At 34.1% G+C, this 23,928-nt stretch overlaps 1 protein-coding gene across 5 annotated transcripts in view; it reads right to left on the reverse strand.

Moving 5' to 3' along the window:
• Positions 1-23,928, reverse strand: part of LOC118197130 (uncharacterized) — a 135,818-nt gene that overhangs the window by 91,970 nt on the left and 19,920 nt on the right. For all 5 annotated transcript variants that reach the window (XM_085815753.1, XM_085815752.1, XM_085815751.1 and 2 more), the window contains exons 5-9: positions 20,141-20,266; positions 17,782-18,759; positions 16,726-16,773; positions 13,053-13,202; positions 6,206-6,472 (exon numbers count right to left, since the gene is read on the reverse strand). In XM_085815753.1, coding sequence (XP_085671879.1) covers positions 6,206-6,472; positions 13,053-13,202; positions 16,726-16,773; positions 17,782-18,759; positions 20,141-20,266 — 1,569 coding nt within the window. The remainder of the gene's footprint in view (positions 1-6,205; positions 6,473-13,052; positions 13,203-16,725; positions 16,774-17,781; positions 18,760-20,140; positions 20,267-23,928) is intronic.

The following is a 23,928-nucleotide window of genomic DNA, read 5'->3' on the forward strand; positions in this document are numbered from 1 at the left end:
GAATAGACGGCTAGATTCGAAAAAATCACTTTTCGAGTAAAATTAAATATATATCTCACTGTTCTATTATGAAATGTTAACTTTTATGAAGTATCCATAAGTCGCTTTATAAAAATTACGTATTAATTTAGGAATTCTTTAAGAAGTAAGCAAAAAATTCTTCACTGTACAAGTAGATATACACCGTATCCAGAAAAGTCTTTACTAGGGCTCTATTTTCGTAATAGTTCGTCATACCATTGGTCATAAGCTAGACATGTACGTTAGACATATATAATATGAAAGTGCTTTAAATGACGCAAGTACTCATGTTTTTGTATTTTTACCTTTAAAGAAATTAATTTTATAAAGATTACGAAATTTAACTTTTTATACGTTTTATACATTTCTGTACTTATTTAAGAAATTTTTATACTCGTAGGATTAGGATTAGGGGGACGTGGGCACCATCCCTTTACCGTTATGGTTAATTGGTTTAGCGTCACGTCCTCCAATATCCAGAGCAAGGCCAGAATAAGGCCACACGTGAGACTCGCACCAGACGCCCAGACCCAGCACCCTATTCATCCGGGTAGCAGTCCAGCCGACCAAAGTGCTCCCGAGGGATACTCTAAGCCAAAATGCCGGGTCCAGTGTTAATTTGTTTCCAGGAATAAAAAGTACAGTGCCAAACAAGGGCAGAATCTCTACATAGGTTAACATACAATTACATAGTTGATCACAATAAGATTATAGAATTATGACATTAAAGATACCTGGTTATCCGCCAAACAATAGGTCTATTACAATAACATACATATGCAAAATTTGGGTTAAGAGTAGTAACAATTTGTGCGGCTACTCGTATTTGACAAATTACCTTTCAAATATAAATCTTACAATTGCACTTATATATGTCATGCTGTTTAGATATAAATTACAAAATACAAATATGCAGACATTGAAAATGAGTTATAACAATTAATACATTATTCTTCAAATTAAGGGCTATTCACTTTGTACATATTACTGTTTGAAATTTAAATTCTACAAGTACGCTTATGCATTATGTATTCAAATCATACATGATGCTGCAAGGATACATTACAAATACTGAACTTACCATTACATATACACAAACACATACACATGTAAACTCCTGTTAAGAGTATTAACAATTTGTACAGATTATGGGCTACGCGTGTTTGGCGTATTACCTATTTTTAAAAATAAGTCTTACAATTACACTTAAATATGTCATACAAAAAGATTACAAATACAAATTGCAGTTATTGATAATGAGTAGCAGCAGTTTTATACATTATTCTGCTGAATATGGGCTACTCATTTTTACATGTTACCGTTTTAAATTTAAATCCTTCAAGTACATTCATGCTTTGTAAATTCAAGAGGCACAAAATGCTACATAGAAATATTACAATTAACTAATTTGTGTCATACAACTTAATTAAGAAAATATTATACAAAAATGTAAACATTGATAATGAATAACGACATAATCAGTCATTGCATATACATTTATCAATACATATGTTAACGTTTTGCTAAGTAGAGCAAGAGATTGCTTTGTGATACTTCATAGCACCACCGCCACACGGCAATATTACATTATAATGGCTGAAAATACGAAATACCACTCATATATACCGCACACATTGAAATGGACTTTTGTAATTGGGCTAAGACGATGTGCTTACTCATAAATTTCAAACCTTTTGACAGATACAATTATTTATATATTTGCATGCTATACCATACAGAGCTTTTACATTAATTGAGTATACATATATACTTAATTTTAACATGAATTTGCATAGAAACATTGGACATACGAAAACATAGAACATTGGTAATACAGAAAAATTGCACGTTAAATCTTTATAAAACATGATACTTAATCATTACCTCTTAATATAATGCACAAGGTTATTCATGCACCATACCAGTTACTACTTAAAAGGAACATAATACTCAAGCAAAACATAGTTGAAATATTGATACACATATTATTCTCAATTACAATATTAGTTTCCTAAAAGCAAAACACTTACTTTTGTTTCATTATATTACTTATATTACTGCTAATATAAATTGTTACTGTTAAATAATACTGTACCATAAAATACTACATAGTTATATTACGCAATTAGAACGTAATATCGCATAACTTAAATACATTACATTCATTGCACAGTACAATTATTCTTTTGAACTCAATTAGAACATAATAGAAAATGTTACTGTTAAACAATACTGTACCATAAAATACTACATAAATTATATTACGCAATTAGAACATAATATCGCATAACTTAAATACACTACATTCATTGCACGTTACAATTATTCTTATGAACTCAATTAGAACATAATATTACATAACTATGCAAATAAATAACGTTTGGTTCGTGTATGACAACAACTGGCATTTTGTTGAGATATTTGATACTAAAATCAGGTATCATATTTAGGGGCCGTACACAAATTGAAGAATGAAAAATTTACATGTGTACGTAGCTAAAGATACGATATAAATTTAGGAAAAGGTTTCTGTTGTTAGGAGATTAAGTGATAAGCAATTCTATGCAGATTATTGTGAGAAATACTGCTCAGTGAATTTTGTTTCAAAATAGGGATCTTATTCATAGAATTTTACAGAATTCGTGTTCAAAAAAACACTGGCAGGCTTTCGTATTGGCAAGTAACCAATTAATATTATATTATGTCTAAAATAAAAATGATATTTGTATTTTAATAAATTTTTTGTGCGATTACGATTTTTATTTTTACTGTTGCTTTATTTTCTCCTCTGTAGGTCCTCCCTCGACGTGGGGTAGGGGCAGCAATGCATGAATGAGCTCTTCTGCTTATGCAGAGAACCACTGTTTCTATAGTGGTCCGCGCTGCGTCGACAGGGACCTTAAAAGGGTACTGTCAAGTCTGTCTAGGACAGTATGATGGCTATGTAATAGTAAACTTAGAAGAAAGAGTATACAATTGGAGCTTCAGATTCCTTGTGCCTGCCTCAGGAGGATGGTGGAAATCGCGTAATGGATGTTCGATGATACGGATCTGATCCTCCCTTCCTGTGCAATGTACGATTATGAGCTTCCGACCCAGAGCTGGCCAGAGCTTTGGCCCAGAGCTTTGCCCATACGTTGGAAGTGGACAATATGGAGGAAACTGCGTTTACAAGAGAAGAAACATCGGTGGACGTTTAGCTCGGCAGGGACCGTATCGAAGTCCTATCAAGTCTGATTTGGGCTGTGTGATTGCTAGATTTTAATATAGATTCTCTCTAGTGCTAGAATACTCAATGTTGTATGGCTATATTATAGAGTATTCAATGTTGTATGGCTCCATATATCATATAAATGGAGCTCTGGTACTGGTTTACTGTTTACTGTACGATTACGAGATTATGATTCTGAAATAATAACATTTCATTAGAATGTTTATAACGTATTTTTAGGCTTTCAAAACTTATAAACTTGTATAAAAATACTTTCCAAAAGTAAAAAAAAAAATTATTAACTAAAAGGTACTAGCACTCAAAAAAGAATCTCATTAAATGGCATTTAGGAAGGAAAATCAACCCGTAATTACTTTGATATATTTATTAATTGACTCTTTTAGGCAAATTGAAAATGGCGTCAAAAATCAAATTTTTTTCAAATGAAATATTTAATGAATTCTTGCCGTACGAAGTCAATCATTTTAGCCCAAAGGAGAAGATCTATTAGTCTGGAAACGAGATTTTTCGTTGAATCAATGTAAACACCAAATATTATCGCCCTGTACTATTTTAAAAGAAATTAAATAAAGAAGAATGTGCATGAATGTAGGTATGTTTTTCGCATTCTGAAACAATGACGGTATCTAGAACCATAAAATTTGGAACAACGTAATCATCCATCCGAACATGGGCTCCTGAATTTCGATTTTTTTTTTTTTTTCCTGTTTCACATTTCGTAAAACTTTAACGAATTTTTGATTCACAATCTCAATGATTCCAAAGCAAACAATGAGAGCATTGTACCAAAAAAAAAACATTTTTATTTCCAGCATGGGAGATTTTCTATAGGAAATTCTAAACATCTGCTGTTCTTAAATATTTTGTGATATTGCTGTTGAATTGAATTTTATGTGGTTTAAGTGCGATAACACACAAAACGTTAAAAAAAACGCCCCTTTGGGAATACTAAAAGCTTTCAGATTTTATTTATTTATTTTTTTTTAGGTTTTATTTTCAAATATTATTTCAATTAGTAATATGTTTACGACCAATGGTTGCGAAATTAAAGGCCGGGTAAGGACTTTTCGGATATAGTGTATAAAAATGTCTATAAAAAGTTGGAGATGAGTTTCTTTTTATATATACAGATTCTAGATTTTTGCTTCAAATCACCAAATTTCTTAACCTAATTACTGATATGCTTGATGAAAAATAGGAAGGCTATTGAAAATTTATTAATGGGAACTGTTTCACTCAAGACGTAATAATTATATCCCAAATAAAAAGCCTTCTTTCTGAGGAGCTAAGGAAAAAAATTTGTTTCCAAAAGAAAAAAAAAAAGTAGGCATGGGATCATAACATAATGGACCATTTTCCATACCTATTCTGATATTCTATATCTGTTTAGATAATTTTCAGAAGATTGTAACTTTAAGAATAATTAGAGGCATTATTTAACGTGTTACAGTAACGTGTTACAGTAAGCGTAATACAATAAAGCTTCGATCAAAGCGTAACACAATAAGATAAGTTCATAACTAGGGGTAAAACCCGCACGTCAGCAATATCCTATACTATACAGTCTTTGATAAAATCGTCCTTTGATAAAACCGTATGCAGCAGCCATACGGTCCACTCTAAGTCGAAAACCGAAGCATCTTTTCAAGATTCAACGCTCATTTGCGCTAAATATACGCAAGTGATATTGTAGTACAACCAGCAATGCCGTAATACTACTCGCGCCTTTGTACCCATCGCACTTACGAGCTGAAAAGGAAGCCATCATCACTCCTTACCTACATCTACGCAAAGGTGCAGCTTTTCATAACACTATATATTGCCCAGCATTCTACGAACATCAGAAATACCTCAATCAACTGCACTTAGGTTAGAATGGACATGGAATATATGTCAATAGCACAAGAGCCCACCTCATTCTGTGTGATGCACGAGTATTCTGTACTGGTGGCTCAATGACGGAAGAAGTATTTGGCTGTGCTGTGCCCAATACAAAGATCATAAAATAAAAAATATCTGGAAAGGACACATGCAACAGTTCAATAGCGTCTTCTAGACGGAGGAATTGGCCATCTTAAGGATCAATGAGCAAACCACAATAGAAAATCATTCATATACAGTTATCTACTCTGCCAGCAAATCATCTCCTCTGGCAATCCTAAATCTTCGCTACACCTTTCCTCTCGTAATAGACATCCGAGAGTAATTATACAATACCAGGTATATCATACGTCCAACTCGTGTAGGTAAAAACACATAATGGAATCGAAGGAAATGAAACTGCTGACCATTTAGCTAAAGAGGTCGTGCTCACTCCTTCATTCCAAACGTGGGAAATCAAAAGTAATAAGAACTGAGAAATTAAAAATATTCAAAATATAGAAAAATATTAAAATCAACTCAACATACTATCAAAATAAAGTTTTACATCCCATATTTACAGAATAAATTCCATTTCTTAATGACTTTCAGAGAGTCAAACTTCATCAAAACAAAGCAACAGGTCATACTTCGTAAAGTGTAGCTCCATTCCTTCAAAAAATGAAGACTGATACAGGAACATATTCCTGAGAAGTCCCCTGAAATGTCACCTATAGACTCTGGTTCCTCTGGTTTCTTGAAAGAAGCTCTTCCTCAGCGCAAACCCACCGCTATTTGATAGACACTGGAAAGTATTGGAAAAGGAATAGAAAAAATACTCCTGGAAAATTTGCGAAAAGCTCTTCTATCAATGGAAATCACGATGCTGACTTGTCCAGAAAATAGAATCAGATCTAACATCTAAAAAATCCTCTTTACATTTTAAACATTAATTAAACTTCTCTTTAAATTTGAAACATTAATTCCCCCGAAATCGTCCTAATAATGTGTAAACGCCTTTTTTAAAGGATGAGAATCTTAACATCACTAAAGCATTATGTTCCAGAAAGTAAACAAACCCTCAATACTTACCCAATTTGGCAGTGCAGAAAAGAGAAAATAGCTGAGGATCTAATGCAGGAACACAAGTAGGACACGATGCTGGCATATATGTAGGACAGGCTATTCCCGGTAAAGGTGGAGGAGGTTTGGGTGGCCCAGGTGGGCCAGGAAGGCAGCTTGGAAGAGTGATACTGCTAGGTGCCGGTAGGAGAATTAGAGTGAAATCTTTTGTCAGCTGGGCAGCAGGAGGTGCTGGTAATGCAACATAAGTGCCGAGCAGAATCACAACTGCAGGTCCTGTAACAGGCCCAAGAAATACGGGTTTCCAATTTGAAACAGCATATAAATCTTCTTAATAAATATTGAGAATGAGTTCGATGACCCCTTTCACATGATATTTATTTTTACAAACCTCTATCTATTAAACGTTTATTTAGCACAAGGTAACCAAGTACTTTTTTTCCGTATAAATTGTTTAAAAGGATAATTCCCCGTTTAAATTCAGTATTCAATATGACTTAGTAAAGAGTAGAACTATTTCAGTGAAATAAAATTTCAATGCATAGCAACGTGTCAACATTTCACACTACACTGTTTATCTGGAAACAGTGTGCAGAGGAGCACGTGAATTCGAGCGATCAGGTGATATCAAGATGGCATCGATTAAGAAAACGTGAAATGCTTTCTGGGGAGTAACATGCGCTGGTGAGTAGAAATTGAAATGGCGTGTATCCTCAAAATAAGTCGCGAATATAAAAAGGGTCAAACATGCACGCATGCCAAATTTCTGCAGGCAGGAAGTGTCACAGATTTCACGGAGAAATTATCTCTAAAATCAAGCGAAGAGATAGTTGATTAATAGAGGAAGAGCATAGTCAGAAGCTGGATGAAATCGATTCCATGTAAGTTCTTGAAATTGCATCCATGCTTTTTAGGGTCATCCGGAATTGCATTTTTTCGAAATTTAATAAGCTGATGATTCTGAATAATAGCAATGCTGTTCCTCGCTCTACCATATATCTCTTCGTGCGTCCATTTCGAGATGAATATGAAACACTTTTATTCCCTACAAACTTTGCGCGTCGATGTTTTTACTTTGAGAGTTGCATCAGCAAACGATTTCAGATCTATGTACTACACTATGGACTGTACCTTCTGCATCCCCTCTACCTTTAAATCACATGATCACTCATAGTCCTCTCAGCACGCAGTGTTGCCGGAGGAAATTTTGAAGTTTACCAAGAAACACAGATGTTTCTTCTCCCTTAGATTTGAGAAAGACATTTTTCAAAACTACATATTTCACCATAAAAATATTAGTATTTAAAGTTATTTTATTCAATTAAAAATGTTAGCTTTTCTAATAATTATGAAAAACTGATTTCAACTTGGCAGCAAATGTAATCGAAAGTCTCTATATATTTATTTTCTAGCATATATATATATATATAGAGAGAGAGAGAGAGAGAGAGAGAAAGACTTCATGCAGGGTGCTCGGAAAACATATATTTGCAAAAATATAAAAGACAAAAATAAACATACAGACCAAAATAAACAGATTTTGTAATGGAATATGTGTTCCCAAATAGCTCATTGAAGTGGTAGAGAGTGTTATTGGATGGAAGAGATAAAAGCATTTTGTTGGCGTTAAGTATTATTCTCCATGTGAATTTCGAGTGATATGCATCGTTATCATAAAGAAGAGTTTGCCGAAATGCATTTTATCTGTCGAGTTGCAGATGAAAACAAAGCAGTTGCTTAAAGCTGGTCGATGAGAATCGTTCATCGTACCTCTGTTCAGTTCATTGTATCCTTGCTTTGCTATGTCTGAACCGCAGCTCCCAGCTCTATAGATAAAATGCATGTCAGTGAACTTCACTTTCGCATAGTGCTCCGTACTAATTGAATCCGAGCGGACTGGTAATTTACGCGTCTTTCTCTCAAGAGCGTCCTGTATTACATTAACGTGCCATTTTGTATCACACATCCCGTTACAAACTCAACTTGTTTCGAGGTATTCTATCTGCTTTTGTTTTTTGGCCAGATATTTTTCGAGTACACTGTATATAGGCTTTCTTTATCATATATATGAAGTACATATAGGCTCTCTATATATGTCAGATACAAGGAAAAAAAATACTAACTGTAATTTAGCAAGAGCATGCATGGTTTTCCTATCTTGAAACTAATAGTGTCATTTGAAAATTAATCCACTTTATATCATCTGCAATGCGAAGGCTATTATCCAGTCACCGTTCAAAATTTAAGTAAAGAGACCAGTTTTATATATAATCTTATTTGTTAAATACGTACTTATTTTTCTACTCTCTCTTGCCCTGCTAGAGCGTGTCTTCTTGATTATATCTTCTGTCGCTTAAAGATGTAATACGTTATGTAAAATTGTGGGGGTGCTTACCGCACCCATAAATGATATGTGATTGAAGATGTGTATCAAAAATATCATGGAATAACAGTTAAAGTTTAAAGCTCTCGTCTAACATGGAGATAAATCTTTACAGCTAGATGAGTCGACAGGATCGTTAACCTGCGGTCTTTATCCCAACGTAAAAAAATATCGCCAAGTTCTAACGAATGAAATGAGATGAGGCTTTTCGACTGCAACTCAGCAAGAGACAACACAGAAAGCAAATGCATATTCAGCAGCTCGCATATTTATAGTGATAGTCTTGTTTCAATTAAAAACTTGTTTAAATTAAAATCTCTTATCTTGTTTAAATTTTGAATGGTGATTGGAAAAGAGCCGTCGCTTTGCAGATGACATAATTGGGATTAATTTTCAGATTAATTAGTTTTAAGGGATTATAATCAAATTAAAATGAAAAGGACTAAAATGAAATGAAAAGGATATTACTAAATTAGTAATTTTCTTTCATATTTTATATCTTACACACGCACACTCATATATGTATATCGTTTTATTATTTATTTTCCATAATATTCCAAATAAAGCCTCATTAAAAAGATGAAAATAGGGAATTTTACCAATCTTTCCTGTTTGCATCTGCTAAAAAAATAAATGATATAGTTCTCTCAGACAGCTTACTTGCGAAGCTAATGAGTGCTAGTTCAAAGATAGCTTTCAATTAGTTTTTGACATAACATTTTAATTATTCCAGGCATACTGCTTTCAGGAAAACACATTTTAAATTGATCTGATCCTATAGATGTATTCTTTTATCTCGACATTTCTTGATGTTTTGAAGAAGTTCTTTTATCATTTGTTCTGGAAACATTCCAGGAAACGTGTAATGATTAATAATACGCGGGTGGATTCTTAAGGTGCCTCACAGATGGGTGGATTCATAAGTGGCCACAAGGCTCGGGTTCCTGAGTCGAATCTCTATCCAAGACTATTAAAAGTTTTATGTTGACGCAGAACATGCATTTTTTGTAATATAAGGTATATGACTTCCAATTGAAGTACTACAGCTCGTGAAAAGCAGGCCTTTTTATTGTGAAAGAAGTAATTTAGTAAGCAAAATCTGTGCTACTTATTAAATTCATAAATGTCTCAGCTTATAATTCGGAGTTATTGCGCGAATGATATGTGGTATATTTTATCTTAAGGTACTGAAGGATCAAAATTTGCTTAGAGGCAAAAACATCGCGGTTCTAAACGTCGCAGAGAAAAGAACGCAAGATGAAAATGTCTTCATACAAAATAATCGTGGGAGAAAAGAAAGCAAGAAGAAAACATCGTAGCTCTAAAACATCCTGGTACAAAAACATTGTGATAAAAAATAAAGCGGTTAAAAAAATCGCAGTTTTAAAACTTCGTCCTAAATATATCATGGTAAAAATTAAAACACCTAGAAGTAATCTCATGATGATAATATTACAAACATGTACATTTAAATGTTGTAAATGTATGTTCCCTTAATAACATATGAGCTTAAAAGCTGTAAATGTATGTTCCCATAATAACACGTGAGGACAAAATATAATTAGGAAATTTTTTTTTTTTTTTTGATATTTTTTTAATTATCTAATAAATTTTTGCAGAAAAGAAAAATGAAATTTAAGCCTTCAAAAATTGAAAATTGATAAGAAACGCATAGCAGTTAATTAAATTTTAAATTATTCAGTTAACTGTTAAATATCATTATTTAATCGATTTCTTTTATAAAAGCGTATTGGTAGTTTTTCATGAAAAATTATATTCGAAAAAAGATTGGAAAGGGGAAGACAAGCAACTTCATGAGATTACTCATATTAAAATTGTTTTCTTTCACTTTGCTGAAAATATTCCTCATTCCTTAAAACGCTCACAATGTATGGGAGTATACATTTACAACTTTTTAAGTATGCAAAACACACGTCTGTGATGGTATCGTCATGCGATAATTTGTTGGTGCTTTATTTTTTACCATGATATTTATGATATTTTTCTATGACGAAGTTTTAAAACTGTGATGTTTTCTTTTCTCCCACGATATTTTGTTCAACTGCGTTTTCGGCTTGCGTTTTCTTTCCTCGACGTTTCGTTTGCGATATTTTTGGCGGGCACTGAATATTTATTCTTCAAAATAATTTCTTGCGAAAGTGCACACGATATGGACATAAAAATAAGAAGTTTCTTTCTGTATATAGAAGTTTCATGAGGTTTCTGTTTAAATTTATTTTTAGTCCAGCACTTTTCAGTAATGAAACGGCTTTCTTTGAAAATTATATTATTTAAAAAATCGCACAAATGGTTTTTATTCATGTAGTTACACTTATCATGTTATGCGCATGATTTAGAGAGGCTCGAAGCAATAATAAGCAGAAATGGAATTCAAAGATTCAGGCTTTTCAGGGCACTCACGTGGTCCGCTGGACTTTTTATATGAATATTTTTTATCGCTGTATCTGACACCCCCAATTCCAGATGCTCTATGAAGTCATCTTATAAGAAGAGCAGTGAGAGACTGTATGTCCTTCAAAGGGACCGTGTCATTACGGTGACCCATCATAAAGATGCCAAAGTCTTTACCAAAGTCCTCCACTGCTGACCAATCCAAGACCCTTTACAAGAGTGTCCTGCATAAAAGTTCCCGCACCCTTATGAAGATTAGTTTTACTGATGGAAAAAAACTACATAAGAGAGCTTCCTTTTTCCATAAGCGTACAAGTAATGTTTACGTTTTCTGCTCTAATTAATAAAGCAAATAAAATTCCTACTTGCGTAGCAGTGCCCCGGCATAAGAGTGTGCTAATTGAGTTAAATTTTCTTAAAGTTCAAAACTCGTCTTTTTAAAGATACGATCACTTTTATGCAAGAGCATCCTTGAGAAGGATTTTGTTTTGGAGAACACTATAACTTTATGACGGAGCACTGTTATGAGGACATTCTCCTTGAACTGTTTTTAGTGAATGAGTGAAAGAACTTTTGACACAGCAGTGGGACATGTACTCTCAGATTTCTTAAATATTAAATATGCTCCACTGCCTGATAATTATTTTGCCCCGTTTTTATATATTTATAGAAACTGCTTTCATTAAAAGGCTTATATTTGCTATATGCCATAACTGAAATTGTCTAATGGACTAAAATCAAATCTCAACTAAAAGAGACTGAGTGGCTCTGTGATTTCTTACATTGACTATATAATTCAAATTTCCGAGGAGTTCTGACAATATCTTTTGCTAAATCGTAGTATTCAGCCGAAATTTATTTTTCAGCTATATGATTTTTTTCATGCTTTCTTGTAAAAAATTTTATTTTCATCATAATAATCACTATTCGATACAGAAAATCCTATCTGACCAACATTAAAAATCACGATGCTGATGACGGTGAAGGTTTAAATTTATTATTTAAATATATTTCTTGTTAGGAACTGCACTTCTATGTATGACAGCTGAAAAAGGTAGAATGAATTTTGGATAGTCGCCATAATTCGTTAAAATTTCCTTATGAAGTTCAACTGGAAGTTTCTTTTTCAATTTATCCCATAACGTAAAGATGAAAATTCTGCGACGATTAGTTTTGAAAGTTGAACAAGGAAATGTAATAAAAATCTGACACTAATTAAAAAGCACCTCACAGAATTTTAAAACTTTTCCTGTGGAATATTATATTGTCATCGCAAAGACTTTTATAAGGGAAAATAAAGATAATCAAGTCGATAGGAGGGGAGGCAGAATTGATTTCAAGACTTGAAGGAAACAATGAACGAATGTTAAATAATATTATATAAAATTCTCATTGTTATAAGCATCAACTAATTGATTGGTAACTAAAACTTACGATGTGAAGCTTATTGACGGCTTATTTCATTTTTGCAACTCAATTGACAAGATATTTTTCTAATATAACTAACAGTGCTTTTAGAACAAAATATTAATGAGAGAAATGGCAAAAACTGTGGCTGCACATGGAATAATAGCTTTTTAGCTTTTCAAAGAAAGCCAAACGTAGGTTACACAACGGCAGCTACCCGTAGACCCGTCTAACAGGGATGAGAAATCGAACGTAGAGACACATATCACTATGCTACCAACATTTAGTAGATCACACACACGTTTAGTATCCATAGGATGTAAGTTCTTTTGCTTGATAATTTTAAAGTGAGTATAAAGAGACTTTTCGCCTTTCCTAAAGACGTTTGGTCCATTTTGGGAAAAAGACCTTAATTACTTTCAAGAAATTTATCAGTCGAAAGAATACGAAAGGAAAAGCACACGCACCCATTTGTTTATATTCATAGAATAAACATATTTTAAAACCATATTTGAGAACAAGAAAGATTTGGAACTGGCTAACCATATATATTGTTTGTTCTCTTTCCAAACTATACATATGGTTAGCCCAGTTTCATAGGATAGACACCAATCGTTTGATCACTACAAATAATTAAAACTGTAAATAGTGTACCTTTTATTTTTGGAAGGCATATGCAGTTCACTGGCAGTAAAAGCGGGAGTTCGAGGTTCAGCAACTTGGGGTCCAAACCTTTGGATATATCGTAAAGGATTTTAGCACTTAACTTCAAACAGGATGGTCCATCATAAGAATTTTTGGCTGCTGTAAAAATAATAGGACATACTATTTGTGACTATAACATAAAAGTAGGAAATAATGAATAAGTATGGTAAATATGCATATTATCCAGACTGTTGTAAATCAATTCTCCTTCACATAAAAGTCAAGAAATTTTTAAAGCCGCCACAGAAGCTAAAGAGAGCCAAAATCATAAATTATGCAAACAGGCGGTTTTTGCTTGAAAAAACGCATTTTTATTTTAAAAAATACTGAGATGTCTAATATCAAGAAAACTTATCATCTATGATTTTAAATCAGGTGCAAGTAAAATGCCACTAATATAAGGCTGAAAACAAATTTATTAAAATAGTTTCCGTGTATTTGCTATGTTTTTTAATACGTGAAATGAAGATAAAATATGCAAAGTAGAAATTACCTACCTCTAGAAAAATATTTAAAAATAGTTCATAATTTTTTTATATTAATTGATTATTAACCAAATTTTTACCGTAATTCTTTAAATTCGGATGTAACTTTATACACGACGAAAACAGAATTAGGTTTTGCTTTTTAAATTTAAAAAGCAAATTATGTGATAATGTCAGAGGAAGTACCGTTCAAATTAAATCTAAAAATAAGTACCGTATATACCCGCGTATAAGTCGACCCCCCCCCCACTTCGACATAAAAAATTCGTAGAAAGTAAGAAACCCGCGTATAAGGGTCGACCCCCCCCCACTTCCGAAATTGATCGAGAAACTTCGAAAACTTTTTTTCAAAATCATCTGAGAAAAAAAAGTAAATATACGATAAAAAATACCTTGGTAAATAAACAAAATCAAAATCCTTCAACGTCCGATTCATGGTCAGATTCGCCAAACATTTCATAGAACTCTTCTGTCGTCATTGGCTCATCATTATACATATTTTCAGTCTCGAATTCTGTATTGTTACAATCACTACTAGAGCCTTCGTCGTCATTTTCACTTTCAAAAACAGCATCATCTTCCGGGCCGTCTAGTTCATTGCTAATACAACATTTTTTAAATGATTTTATAATCATTTCAGAGGGTATTTCGTTCCAAGCATCTTTAACCCACTGAGCAATTAATGTAATATCGGGCTTTTTAATGTTGCCTCCCCTTGTAAATGTTGGTCGACCGGAACTAATCCACTCTGCCCAATATTTTCTAACATTTACTTTGAAGGGCTTATTGACGCAGACATCTAGAGGTTGAATGACGGATGTCAATCCTCCCGGAATTACAGCCACAGTCGTTTTTAGGTGTTTTGAAATATTCATAACTATTCAGTTATTGCTTGGGTAAGTGACTTATTTGATAAGTCGTCCAATTTGAGTGCAGGAAGAAAACAACTGCATTATATAAAGAAATTTTTGAACTTCCGATTCTTTTAAATTTTTTATGGCCCCGCGTATAAGTCGATCCCCCCCCCAACTTTGAAGTCTTTTTTTTTTTTTTTTTTTTTTTGTCTAAAATATCTCGACTTATACGCGGGTATATACGGTATATAATTGCAATGAGAAGAATACAGCGAAGTAAGTGTCATACTTTGTTTTTCAGATCATAATTTTATATTCTTTTAATCTGTAAAATATTACTAAGCTGTTCACTTTTCGCGGTTTTTTTATTTCTGACTGAAACTTATATGAAAATAGCAAAGTTTCATTTTTTCTTCTCCCAAATTGTCTGTATTTAGTTATATACAAATCTAAATTTCAATATTTAAGGAGAGGAATTAATCCATAAATTCATAAATGAGTAAATAAATTTGATTAGAAATTTATTTCAATTTTAACTGACAAATTTTAATTGTGAATTAAAATTTTATCAATTTTAAGCCTTATTTACCCTGCCTATTCATTGTCTAAACCTATTTATGAATGTACTGCATGTTTTTCATGTCACATGTAACTATAAACCTAATGACTTTGCAAATGACTCCGGAAATAAGGTATTTAATCCCAACTTCAGGCGTATGGTAGCTCTATGACAAGGTGAGAGACCTTTTTCAACATCTTCTGACAGTCGTCTGAGATTACTGCGTTTTCAGTTGAATATCCTGTAGAACATCCTGCATAAATACACGTGACTTCGCGAAATCGTCGCACTAAATAATTTTTCTCTCTCCCTGATAAAATAAAATCTAGTATATGGCTTTTCTGGTATTCGGTAGATTTTTTTCTGATAGATCGGGTTCTTTTTTTTCCGGTGACCCTCTGGTGGAAGAACTCACTTTGATGCGTTTTAAAGAATTTGTAACAAAATAACTTAAAACTTAAATTAATCAGTAAATTATTCTCTTAGTTTTCGAATGTCTTTCTTAGATCAAAAGCTTTAAATTCGAGAAATAATTTCAATACCTGGCGTATGAATTTTTGAAAAATTTTTAAATACAGTAAATTACAAATGTAGACTTCCCAAATTTTTACATTCTTGAAATACAGGCTAAGTAATAGAGAATGTGGGACATGTTATTCAGAGGACCGTAGATTAAAGAGATCTGCTAAAAATATTTTCCCATCTAAGAAGTGTCATTTTTAAGACTTTTGACAAAATTCATGCAGTTAACTTAAATTTTTCAATGATTTTGAGTTTCGCTTGGTAAGATTTTTTTGAAGGCGTTCAGTTCTTTGATAGTAATAATAAGGATATTTTAAAAATATTATAGTAGTTCACTTTAATACCTACAGATAATTATTTTATTTTTATTATATTTATTTAAAAAATTTCTTTTCCAAATTTTATCAAAAAATAAAAAGCTTTTAAATTTAAATTGACTAAAAACGTCTGTAAGGTATTCGTAAAGACAGATTGACCGATGTCTGTAATGTTAACTAGAACTAATCTTAAAAGCATCAGGGAAGTTAAAATATTTTCTTTGATATTAGGATGAATATTTATTGATATTTATGAAACAATTAACTGAGTATCTTATTTAGCTTCTTGGCACTGACACACTTGTATGGTATTATTACCAACACCAATACTTATTTATAACTGATTTATCGCACAAGCGCGGCGTTATCAGCTGAATCGAAGTACAGCTTTTGTCGACGACTGATTTCAGGCTGCCATTTCACCAGCGCGGTCGAAATCCGGGAGGACGGAATTATGGACGCAAAGGGAAACAATGAGGTAATCATTTGTCACCAGGAAGCAGGAGTAAACGTTCTGCAACGATGTTGGGTCGGCAATCGGTTATGAATGAGATGGTTTTATTATAAATGAGATGAATATGTTATTATTTTCCTTATTTTGGAAGCACCAGTTACTATCTCTTTGGTTTTGATAAATTTTCCCTCTTCTTAATTCTATCTGCCTACTACATTCTCAATCATCTGATTTAAAAAAAAAAAAAAAAAAAAAAAATTCAAGGATAAAGATTTTTATAAATTACTTCAAAACTTTTTGTGAAAAAGTTTTAAATTTCCTATAACGGTTGTATTAAATTATTTATAGTAACAAACACCGAAAATCTGAACGATATTATGGAATGTTGTTTGAATGATGCCATTAACATCTATTTCAAAAATGCTGTTTACCTGGTTTCAGCAAGGCGAGATCAGGAATATTGAGCAAGGCTAGCAAAGCTAAAAATAAGAAAATAAATGAATAAATAAATAAATTAAATGTATTAAAACCTAAGAAAAAATTCCATGAACAAGAAAAATTCATTTTACACAACATTTAAAAAATTAAATATTGTGACTATTTTGAAAATTAAACTTATATTATTATTTAAATTAAACTTATTGAAAATTAAACTCCGTTATGCTTTATAATATATGTTTCAAAAACATGAGTCAAGAAATGTTCCAAAGACTTCAGCAAAACCCTTATTCTACTTTCTAAGGAGTGTATTTATAGTAAAGAATAAAGAGTGTATTTATAGTAAAGAATTATAGTATTGGAAGACCAGCATGCCAAATTTTTCTTCTCGAAAAAGGTTATTGTGTGTCAATCTCACGAAATATAGTTTATCTATAAAGAAACAGGTGTGTAAGTTTGCATTTAAAAAGTGAATTCTGCGTGAATTAATGCTTTTAATGTCTTACCTCTCCTAATTTGTTCTGCGTAACCTGAAGTGAATGATCACCTTGACGGAGGTGGGAGATACGTCAAATGAGAAACAGTTTTATATATATAAATATTTATTAAGAGATAAAATATGTTTAAAGTAGGGCCAAGGGATATTTTCAAATCATTCCATGCATGATGAATGTTGTCAAAGCGTTTTATTTCCCTAACTCATAAAGCTGTTTAATGATTTTCGGGAAAAGAAGAAAGTTATTGGTTTACATGATACCAATTTCTCTGTACTAACATTAGCGAATAAAGCCTTGAAATTTCCATTATAGAATTCATATCAGCATTAGAACGAAACGATATAAAAATAACAGTTCTTTGTTTGGATATATTCTATTGGGTATCTTCCTTTAGTGCCATAAAATTGGTCATCCTATGTTATAATCTGACTTAAAATCCACACGCAGCAGCAAATTAAAATAATTCATCAAAATTAAAATATGATAACAAAGAGAGATAACTAAAGCCAAGACATCTAACTTTTTGGAGAATGTAGGGAAGCATGTACTTACCAAAATCCGCAGAACAGTATGCTGCACTGAGCTCTGCTTTCGCCAAAGGTAGACACTTCGGACAAGTCTGAGGAAGCAAACACTTGGCGAGTTCAGGTGGTAAAGGAAGTGGCAAAAGAGGTAAGGGTTTTGCTTTGGGGGGAAGGATGGGTGGATATAAAGGCAGAGGTGGTGGAAGTGGAAGAGGAGGAGGTAACGGCAACGGAGGAGGTAGACCATACAAGGGTGGAGGCGGTGGAGGAGGTGGTGGCGGAGGTGGTAATCCATAAAGAGGCGGGAGCGGAGGAGGAGGTGGTGGACCATACAATGGCGGGGGTGGGAGTGGAGGAGGAGGTGGTGGTGGAGGAGGCGGGGGTGGAGGAGGTGGTGGAGGCGGAAGCTTATACAGAGGGGGAGGCGGTGGTGGTGGAGGGGGCGGTGGCGGAGGTGGTGGTCCATAAAGAGGCGGTGGTGGAAGTGGAGGAAGTTTATACAGAGGTGGTGGAGGAGGAGGTGGCGGTGGAGGTGGTCCATAAAGAGGCGGGGGTGGAGGAGGGGGTGGGAGCGGAGGCGGGGGTGGGAGTGGAGGAAGTTTATATAGAGGTGGTGGAGGAGGCGGTGGCGGTGGAGGTGGTCCGTAAAGAGGTGGGGGTGGAGGAGGAGGTGGGGGAGGAGGAGGAGGGGGTGGAGGCGGAAGTTTATACGGAGGTGGGGGTGGCGGAGGAGGGGGTGGACCATACAATGGTGGGGGAGGAGGAGGTGGCGGTGGAGGAGGTGGTCCATAAAGAGGCGGGGGCGGAGGAGGTGGTTTATAAGGAGGTTCCGCTAGAACTGGAGAAGGTTCGGGATGGCAGGCTTTCAAAAGATTCGGAACAATACTTTCGGTAATCCTATCACCTGGTACAAGAATAGTATGTATCGAGAGTGATATCTTGCCAAGCAAAGGGCCATCTGTCCTGAAAGCAGCCTCATGGGTAATGAGCAGGTACTCTTGGGAAGCTGAAATATAACAATGCAGAACTGTTAATGCATTTCGCTCGAATGCGAATAAACTTCGTTAAAATAATTATCGTTTGAGTTATAATACTGAATCTTAGCAATAAATTTTAGAATAAAATGTGATACATTTACAAACTTTATGCGAAAATCAGATATTAGGGGAAGTGTTTATATCAAGAAGAAAGTTTGAAGATTTTGCATTTTCAAATTTGAAGATTATCTGTTTTCATGGTTTCCCTTATCTGTAAGTACTATAAAGCATAGTTTCTACTACTCGAACGCAGTATCAGAGATAGACACAGTTAGTGCCACAGTCAAAAATTATTTACATTCATATCATTAAAGCGTTTGTGATTGAAGCATGTGAAGAAGCGTTTTTTTTTTATTATTTATTTTATTTTATTTTATTTTTAAGTTTTTTTCCTTGGTCTACTTGAAGATACCTCTTTACAACAGTGCTCTTTCCCCATAAAGCTGCCCGCATCTTTATGCAAGTTAGTCACTATTCGAAAAGACAAAATCTTTATACGTGGACTGCGTAAACGTATCTGTGTAAACGTATATTTTCTTTGTAAAAAGCGATATTCATAAAGATGCAGGCAGCAGTGATCCGGCATAAATGTGCGCACACCTTGAAGATAGCTTTTCACGAAAAAAATAATCTTGGATGTGCATGCACCTTTATGCAGGAGCATATTTACAAAAATTTCTATCTTATCTAACAGTGGTCGACCTGCTCAAAATTTACGGCACCTTTACGATGAGGCATCCCACTCTTGAACCACTATAACCATATATGATTTTGAAATTGAATGGAGTTTCGCTGCGCTAGGGATTTATTGCTTGACACTGAAAAAGTTATCGACTTTGTGAATTGAAATGCGTACTCGAGGAAGCTGTAAAATGAGTCATAAGGAACATGATTCGCGACAAGAGTACTGATTTTCCCGAAGCTGTGAAGTTCTAGAAAAACTGCTATACTTTATTATTAAGAAGCACAAAAGGCCTTGAATATTATTTGAATCAATGAATGTAAAGTCACGACTTATTTTTTTCTTTTTCTGAAATACCTTTTGCATTAAGGCTATTTCGATTTGATAATCTATCAAGGGAGATACCAAATTCATAAACAGCAAAAGGAAACTTAGGATATTATCCCTAGGAATTCATTTAAAAGAGGAAGTGAGCAAAGTTTCTCATACAATATCAGGGATCATAAAAAAAGGACATTTTTATTTTATTAGGACAAAAATTTAGAAGATAATACGAACATATCTCATGAGTAATCAAGAATTTTAAAATAAAAAGACTGTCAATGAAAACTGGTCTTTGTTCTTATTTGTTTAAACATTTTTCTGTTACATAATGTTAAAAGACTCACGTTTCAAAATGTTGCAACCGCACTTGCCATCCAATGAGAAACGCATAAGTCTTCGGAAAAGTTTGATGTTTGTAGAACCAAACATTTTGATCAGTCCAAATTTGCCACAGATTTTGCCATAAGCATCTAGATAGTAATAACAAAATTAGACAAAGCAATAATAGTAAGATGATATATTATGAAAAAAGGTTTGATAATCTATTATAGATATATTATAAAATGAAGTTTATGAGGAGTTCCTAGGTGTTAATAATGTACGACTCAAAACCCAGTCTAAGGCCGATCCCTTTTAAGTAATCAAATACGGCCACATTTGTTTGGTTTGATATAAAATGATGGCAACATGTCGGTAGTTCTGAAAGATTAAGTATAATCGCGTGTCATGTCTATAATCTTCTGACAAATTCCTGAAAGGTGTAGTACAGCATAGGTTCGTACTTCAGTTCTGAACTGTTGCTGCCCATAGTGGCCACCTTAAAGCACAGGTAACTTGCGCTCTCCTCTAATGGATGCATTGCGACGTTGTAATGGATCCTTCCAACAGTTTATTTTTTCAGTTAAAAAGGAAGTCATAGTCACACGCACTAATATTGAGTAAGTATGGTTGGAATTTGTCAGGACTTCCCAATGGCTAACGTGGCAGCAGCTCCGTAACAGCACTTGCATTATGAAACCACGCACTATTATGTGGGATGAAAAAATTTGTTAACTGAAACATGATTTGCGTCCAGCACCCAGTAGATGAAGAAGGCTCTTACTAGTAATACAAAATCCCACTTTCCTTCATTATAATGCGAGGTATCATAATGTAAGCGCTATTACGAATCTCCTGCAATGATGGAGATGGGAGTTACAGGAATATCTGCCATACTTTCAGGATATGAGTTCATATAACTTGCCAAAATGAAAGAACCTTGCGAGAGATCTATTACAAAAATAGAGGAATGGTTATTCATAACTTTAGGGTGGTTCTGTTGGAACATCAAGAGACATGGACGCGCTTGTGGTGTTGCGCGGCCCCAACTTGCCCGCAACAATAGTAGTGACTGCTATGAACTGGAAAGTACACAAACTCTTAAGAAGGGTTTAACTCCCTTTTTATTCCACTTTAAAAGTTACAGATGCGTTCACTTGACGCTCACAAACTACGCCGACCCGGCGGTTAAATAAAAATAAGAATAATAACAAAAAATAACTAATTAACAAAAAATAAATAAATAAATAACAAAAAATAAATAAATAAATAACAAAAAATGAATAATAACAAGTCACTACCTACGAGGCTCTCTAAACGTGACTAACTTAACCGCGTTCTAAGATACAGCTGAGATTTCAGCAAACTTTCTTAATAAGAAGTTGAACGATTCAACTAACTGCCGAAGTAGGCTCACAGGCCGAAACACGCGGTTCTTAAATTTCTACCTAGCAACCTTCACGCTCGTGAATCAAGAAAGCACACCTACAAACTCGTTTCCCTTCTATTTAACTCAAAATTACTTCTGCTAAAAATTTGAATACTTTGCGCGTTCTACTAAAATTTACATACTCTGGCATTGGCAATTCCAGGGGAAAGTAAGGCTTGACAAGAAAGATAGCTTAAAGTTAAAATAAATGTTAGTTAAAATAAATATAAACCCTACATGCTAATGAAGCACGATATCTTCCAGTAATTGGGTAATGATACTTTTGTAAATGTAAACGTACTATAGCTATATAAACGCAAATTATGATTTATAATTCGTTCTAAAGTTTAATCACTATAAATCGATCAAAACTGAACCATTTTAAATGCAATAAACTATGACAAAAATGGTATTTCATTTTTAAGTGTCTTGATGTCGCTTTCTGGAACTTCACTCCCATCCAAATTAATTTTATTAATTTGGATGGGAATATTGATAATATTAATAGCCTATTCATTTTAGAAGAGCTTCTATTCTGGTGCTTAGATATATACTTTCGAAGTCTAAAATCTGAACAAGGTCGACGTGATTAACCTTTTCAGTTAGTGTAATATATAACATTTAAGATTTAATAAAATATTTTATGATAATTTTCATTATATTCTCTACTGATGAAATTAGAAGAAGAAAGCGATATTCAATTATGAGTCATATTCTAAATTTAGATTTACTGTTTTTTTCTTAGATAAAAGAGAAAAACGGCTCAATTAACGAATTATATAGTGTAGTTAAAACTGATCTAACTAGTTAAATACCATCTCCTACTGCTCTCAAAATGAAATATAAATTCGTATGTCTAACTCTTCCATGTTATTTTTATTCCAAATTCTCACAAGGTATAAAGTACTAGATCTGAAGGTAAACATACAGTGTATTAGATCTAGCACGAAATTTCTAACAATAAATAATCTGGTTTGAAATAAAAAATCTACAGTGTTTTTCAAAAGTGATAGTGCACTTAATTTTGGGAATTAATCATAATAAAAGCTGCAGTATGCAAATTAGTGGCTCTGCAATCAAAATACGTAATCTGCAAGGAGCATAAAATTGCATGTTTCAGAGCAAGTCTGTAAATTTCGTGTGTTACTGAGATAAGAAATCTGGGATAGCCAATTTGTAACAATGACCTCCTGGCATAATTTGCCCGAAGAACTGCGGTGGAGAGCTATTGGAAAACTAGAGGAAGGATAAAGTCATACAGAAATGGCCAAATGGCTAAATGGGAATCTTTGTGAGGGTTATAGACTTTGGTAACAATTTCTAACCACAAATTCGGCATTCAAGACGTTAAGACAAGGACTGCCAACCGTTACGACGGGCACTCATGACTGATATTTGTTTTTATGCGGCCAAAGGACTACAACCTCAACTCCAACTCAACTCAGATCCTCTCTTGCTGCAGCCACTGGAAGGTTGGTGTCATCGTCAACTGTGCTAGAGGGCTTCCCGAAGGAGATCTGTACTCGAAGCGGCTAGTTATCTGCGTGCCGCTCACATCACGTCATAAAAGGGAACGTTTCAGGTGGGTACGTCAATATGTCCACTGGACAGCTGATCAGTGGAGGGCTGTTTTCTTTACGGATGAGTTCAGCTTTAGCTTCGAAAGCGTTACTTGATTTGGAAAGAACCTGAAACGCATTATCATCCATCAAACATCCGTGAAAGAAATGCATACGGAAGAGGCAGTGTCTGCGTTTGGAGTAGCATGTCTTTGGGTGGACCCACGACCTCCATATCTTTCGGGTGGAAACATGAATGCTAAGGCCTATAGAGATGACATCCTTGATGCTTGTGTGCACCCTTATGCCGAGGCAATAGGGGATAATTTCCTTTTACAGGACTGCGACGCTCGCATCGTGGATGATTATCTTCAGTAGCAAACAATTCAGCGCATGGAGTGGCGAACTCGATCACTGGGGACCTGAATCCTATCCAGCAATTTTGGGGTGCTGGATAGGATTCAGATCTGGTATACTATAGGAAGACGTATAGCTCCTCTTGGTCATCCTTTTCAAACCCTTGCCACTCTTACAACTGCTTTGCAAGAGAAATGTCACTCACATGCTACGGAACTAATAGACTGCATAATTGACAGCATCGCACATCACTGTTTGTGTTGTATTGCTTCTAGGGGAGATCACACTCCATACTGAAGGTAATTCTCCCATATAAAACTGACACATCTGATTTGTTCATTTTATACATATGCTAATTTCTATAACACTATAATTGTCTGGTAATTTCTTTTCATGCTGTTTTATACCTCACTATATACTATATACCATCCGTCATTCTCATTAAATTCTATATAGATGATCACCGTGT

Source organism: Stegodyphus dumicola, chromosome 4 (genome assembly GCF_044657685.1).
Source record: "Stegodyphus dumicola isolate Sdum_Otavi_A_Nest chromosome 4, ASM4465768v1".
NCBI classification, from domain to species: domain Eukaryota; kingdom Metazoa; phylum Arthropoda; class Arachnida; order Araneae; family Eresidae; genus Stegodyphus; species Stegodyphus dumicola.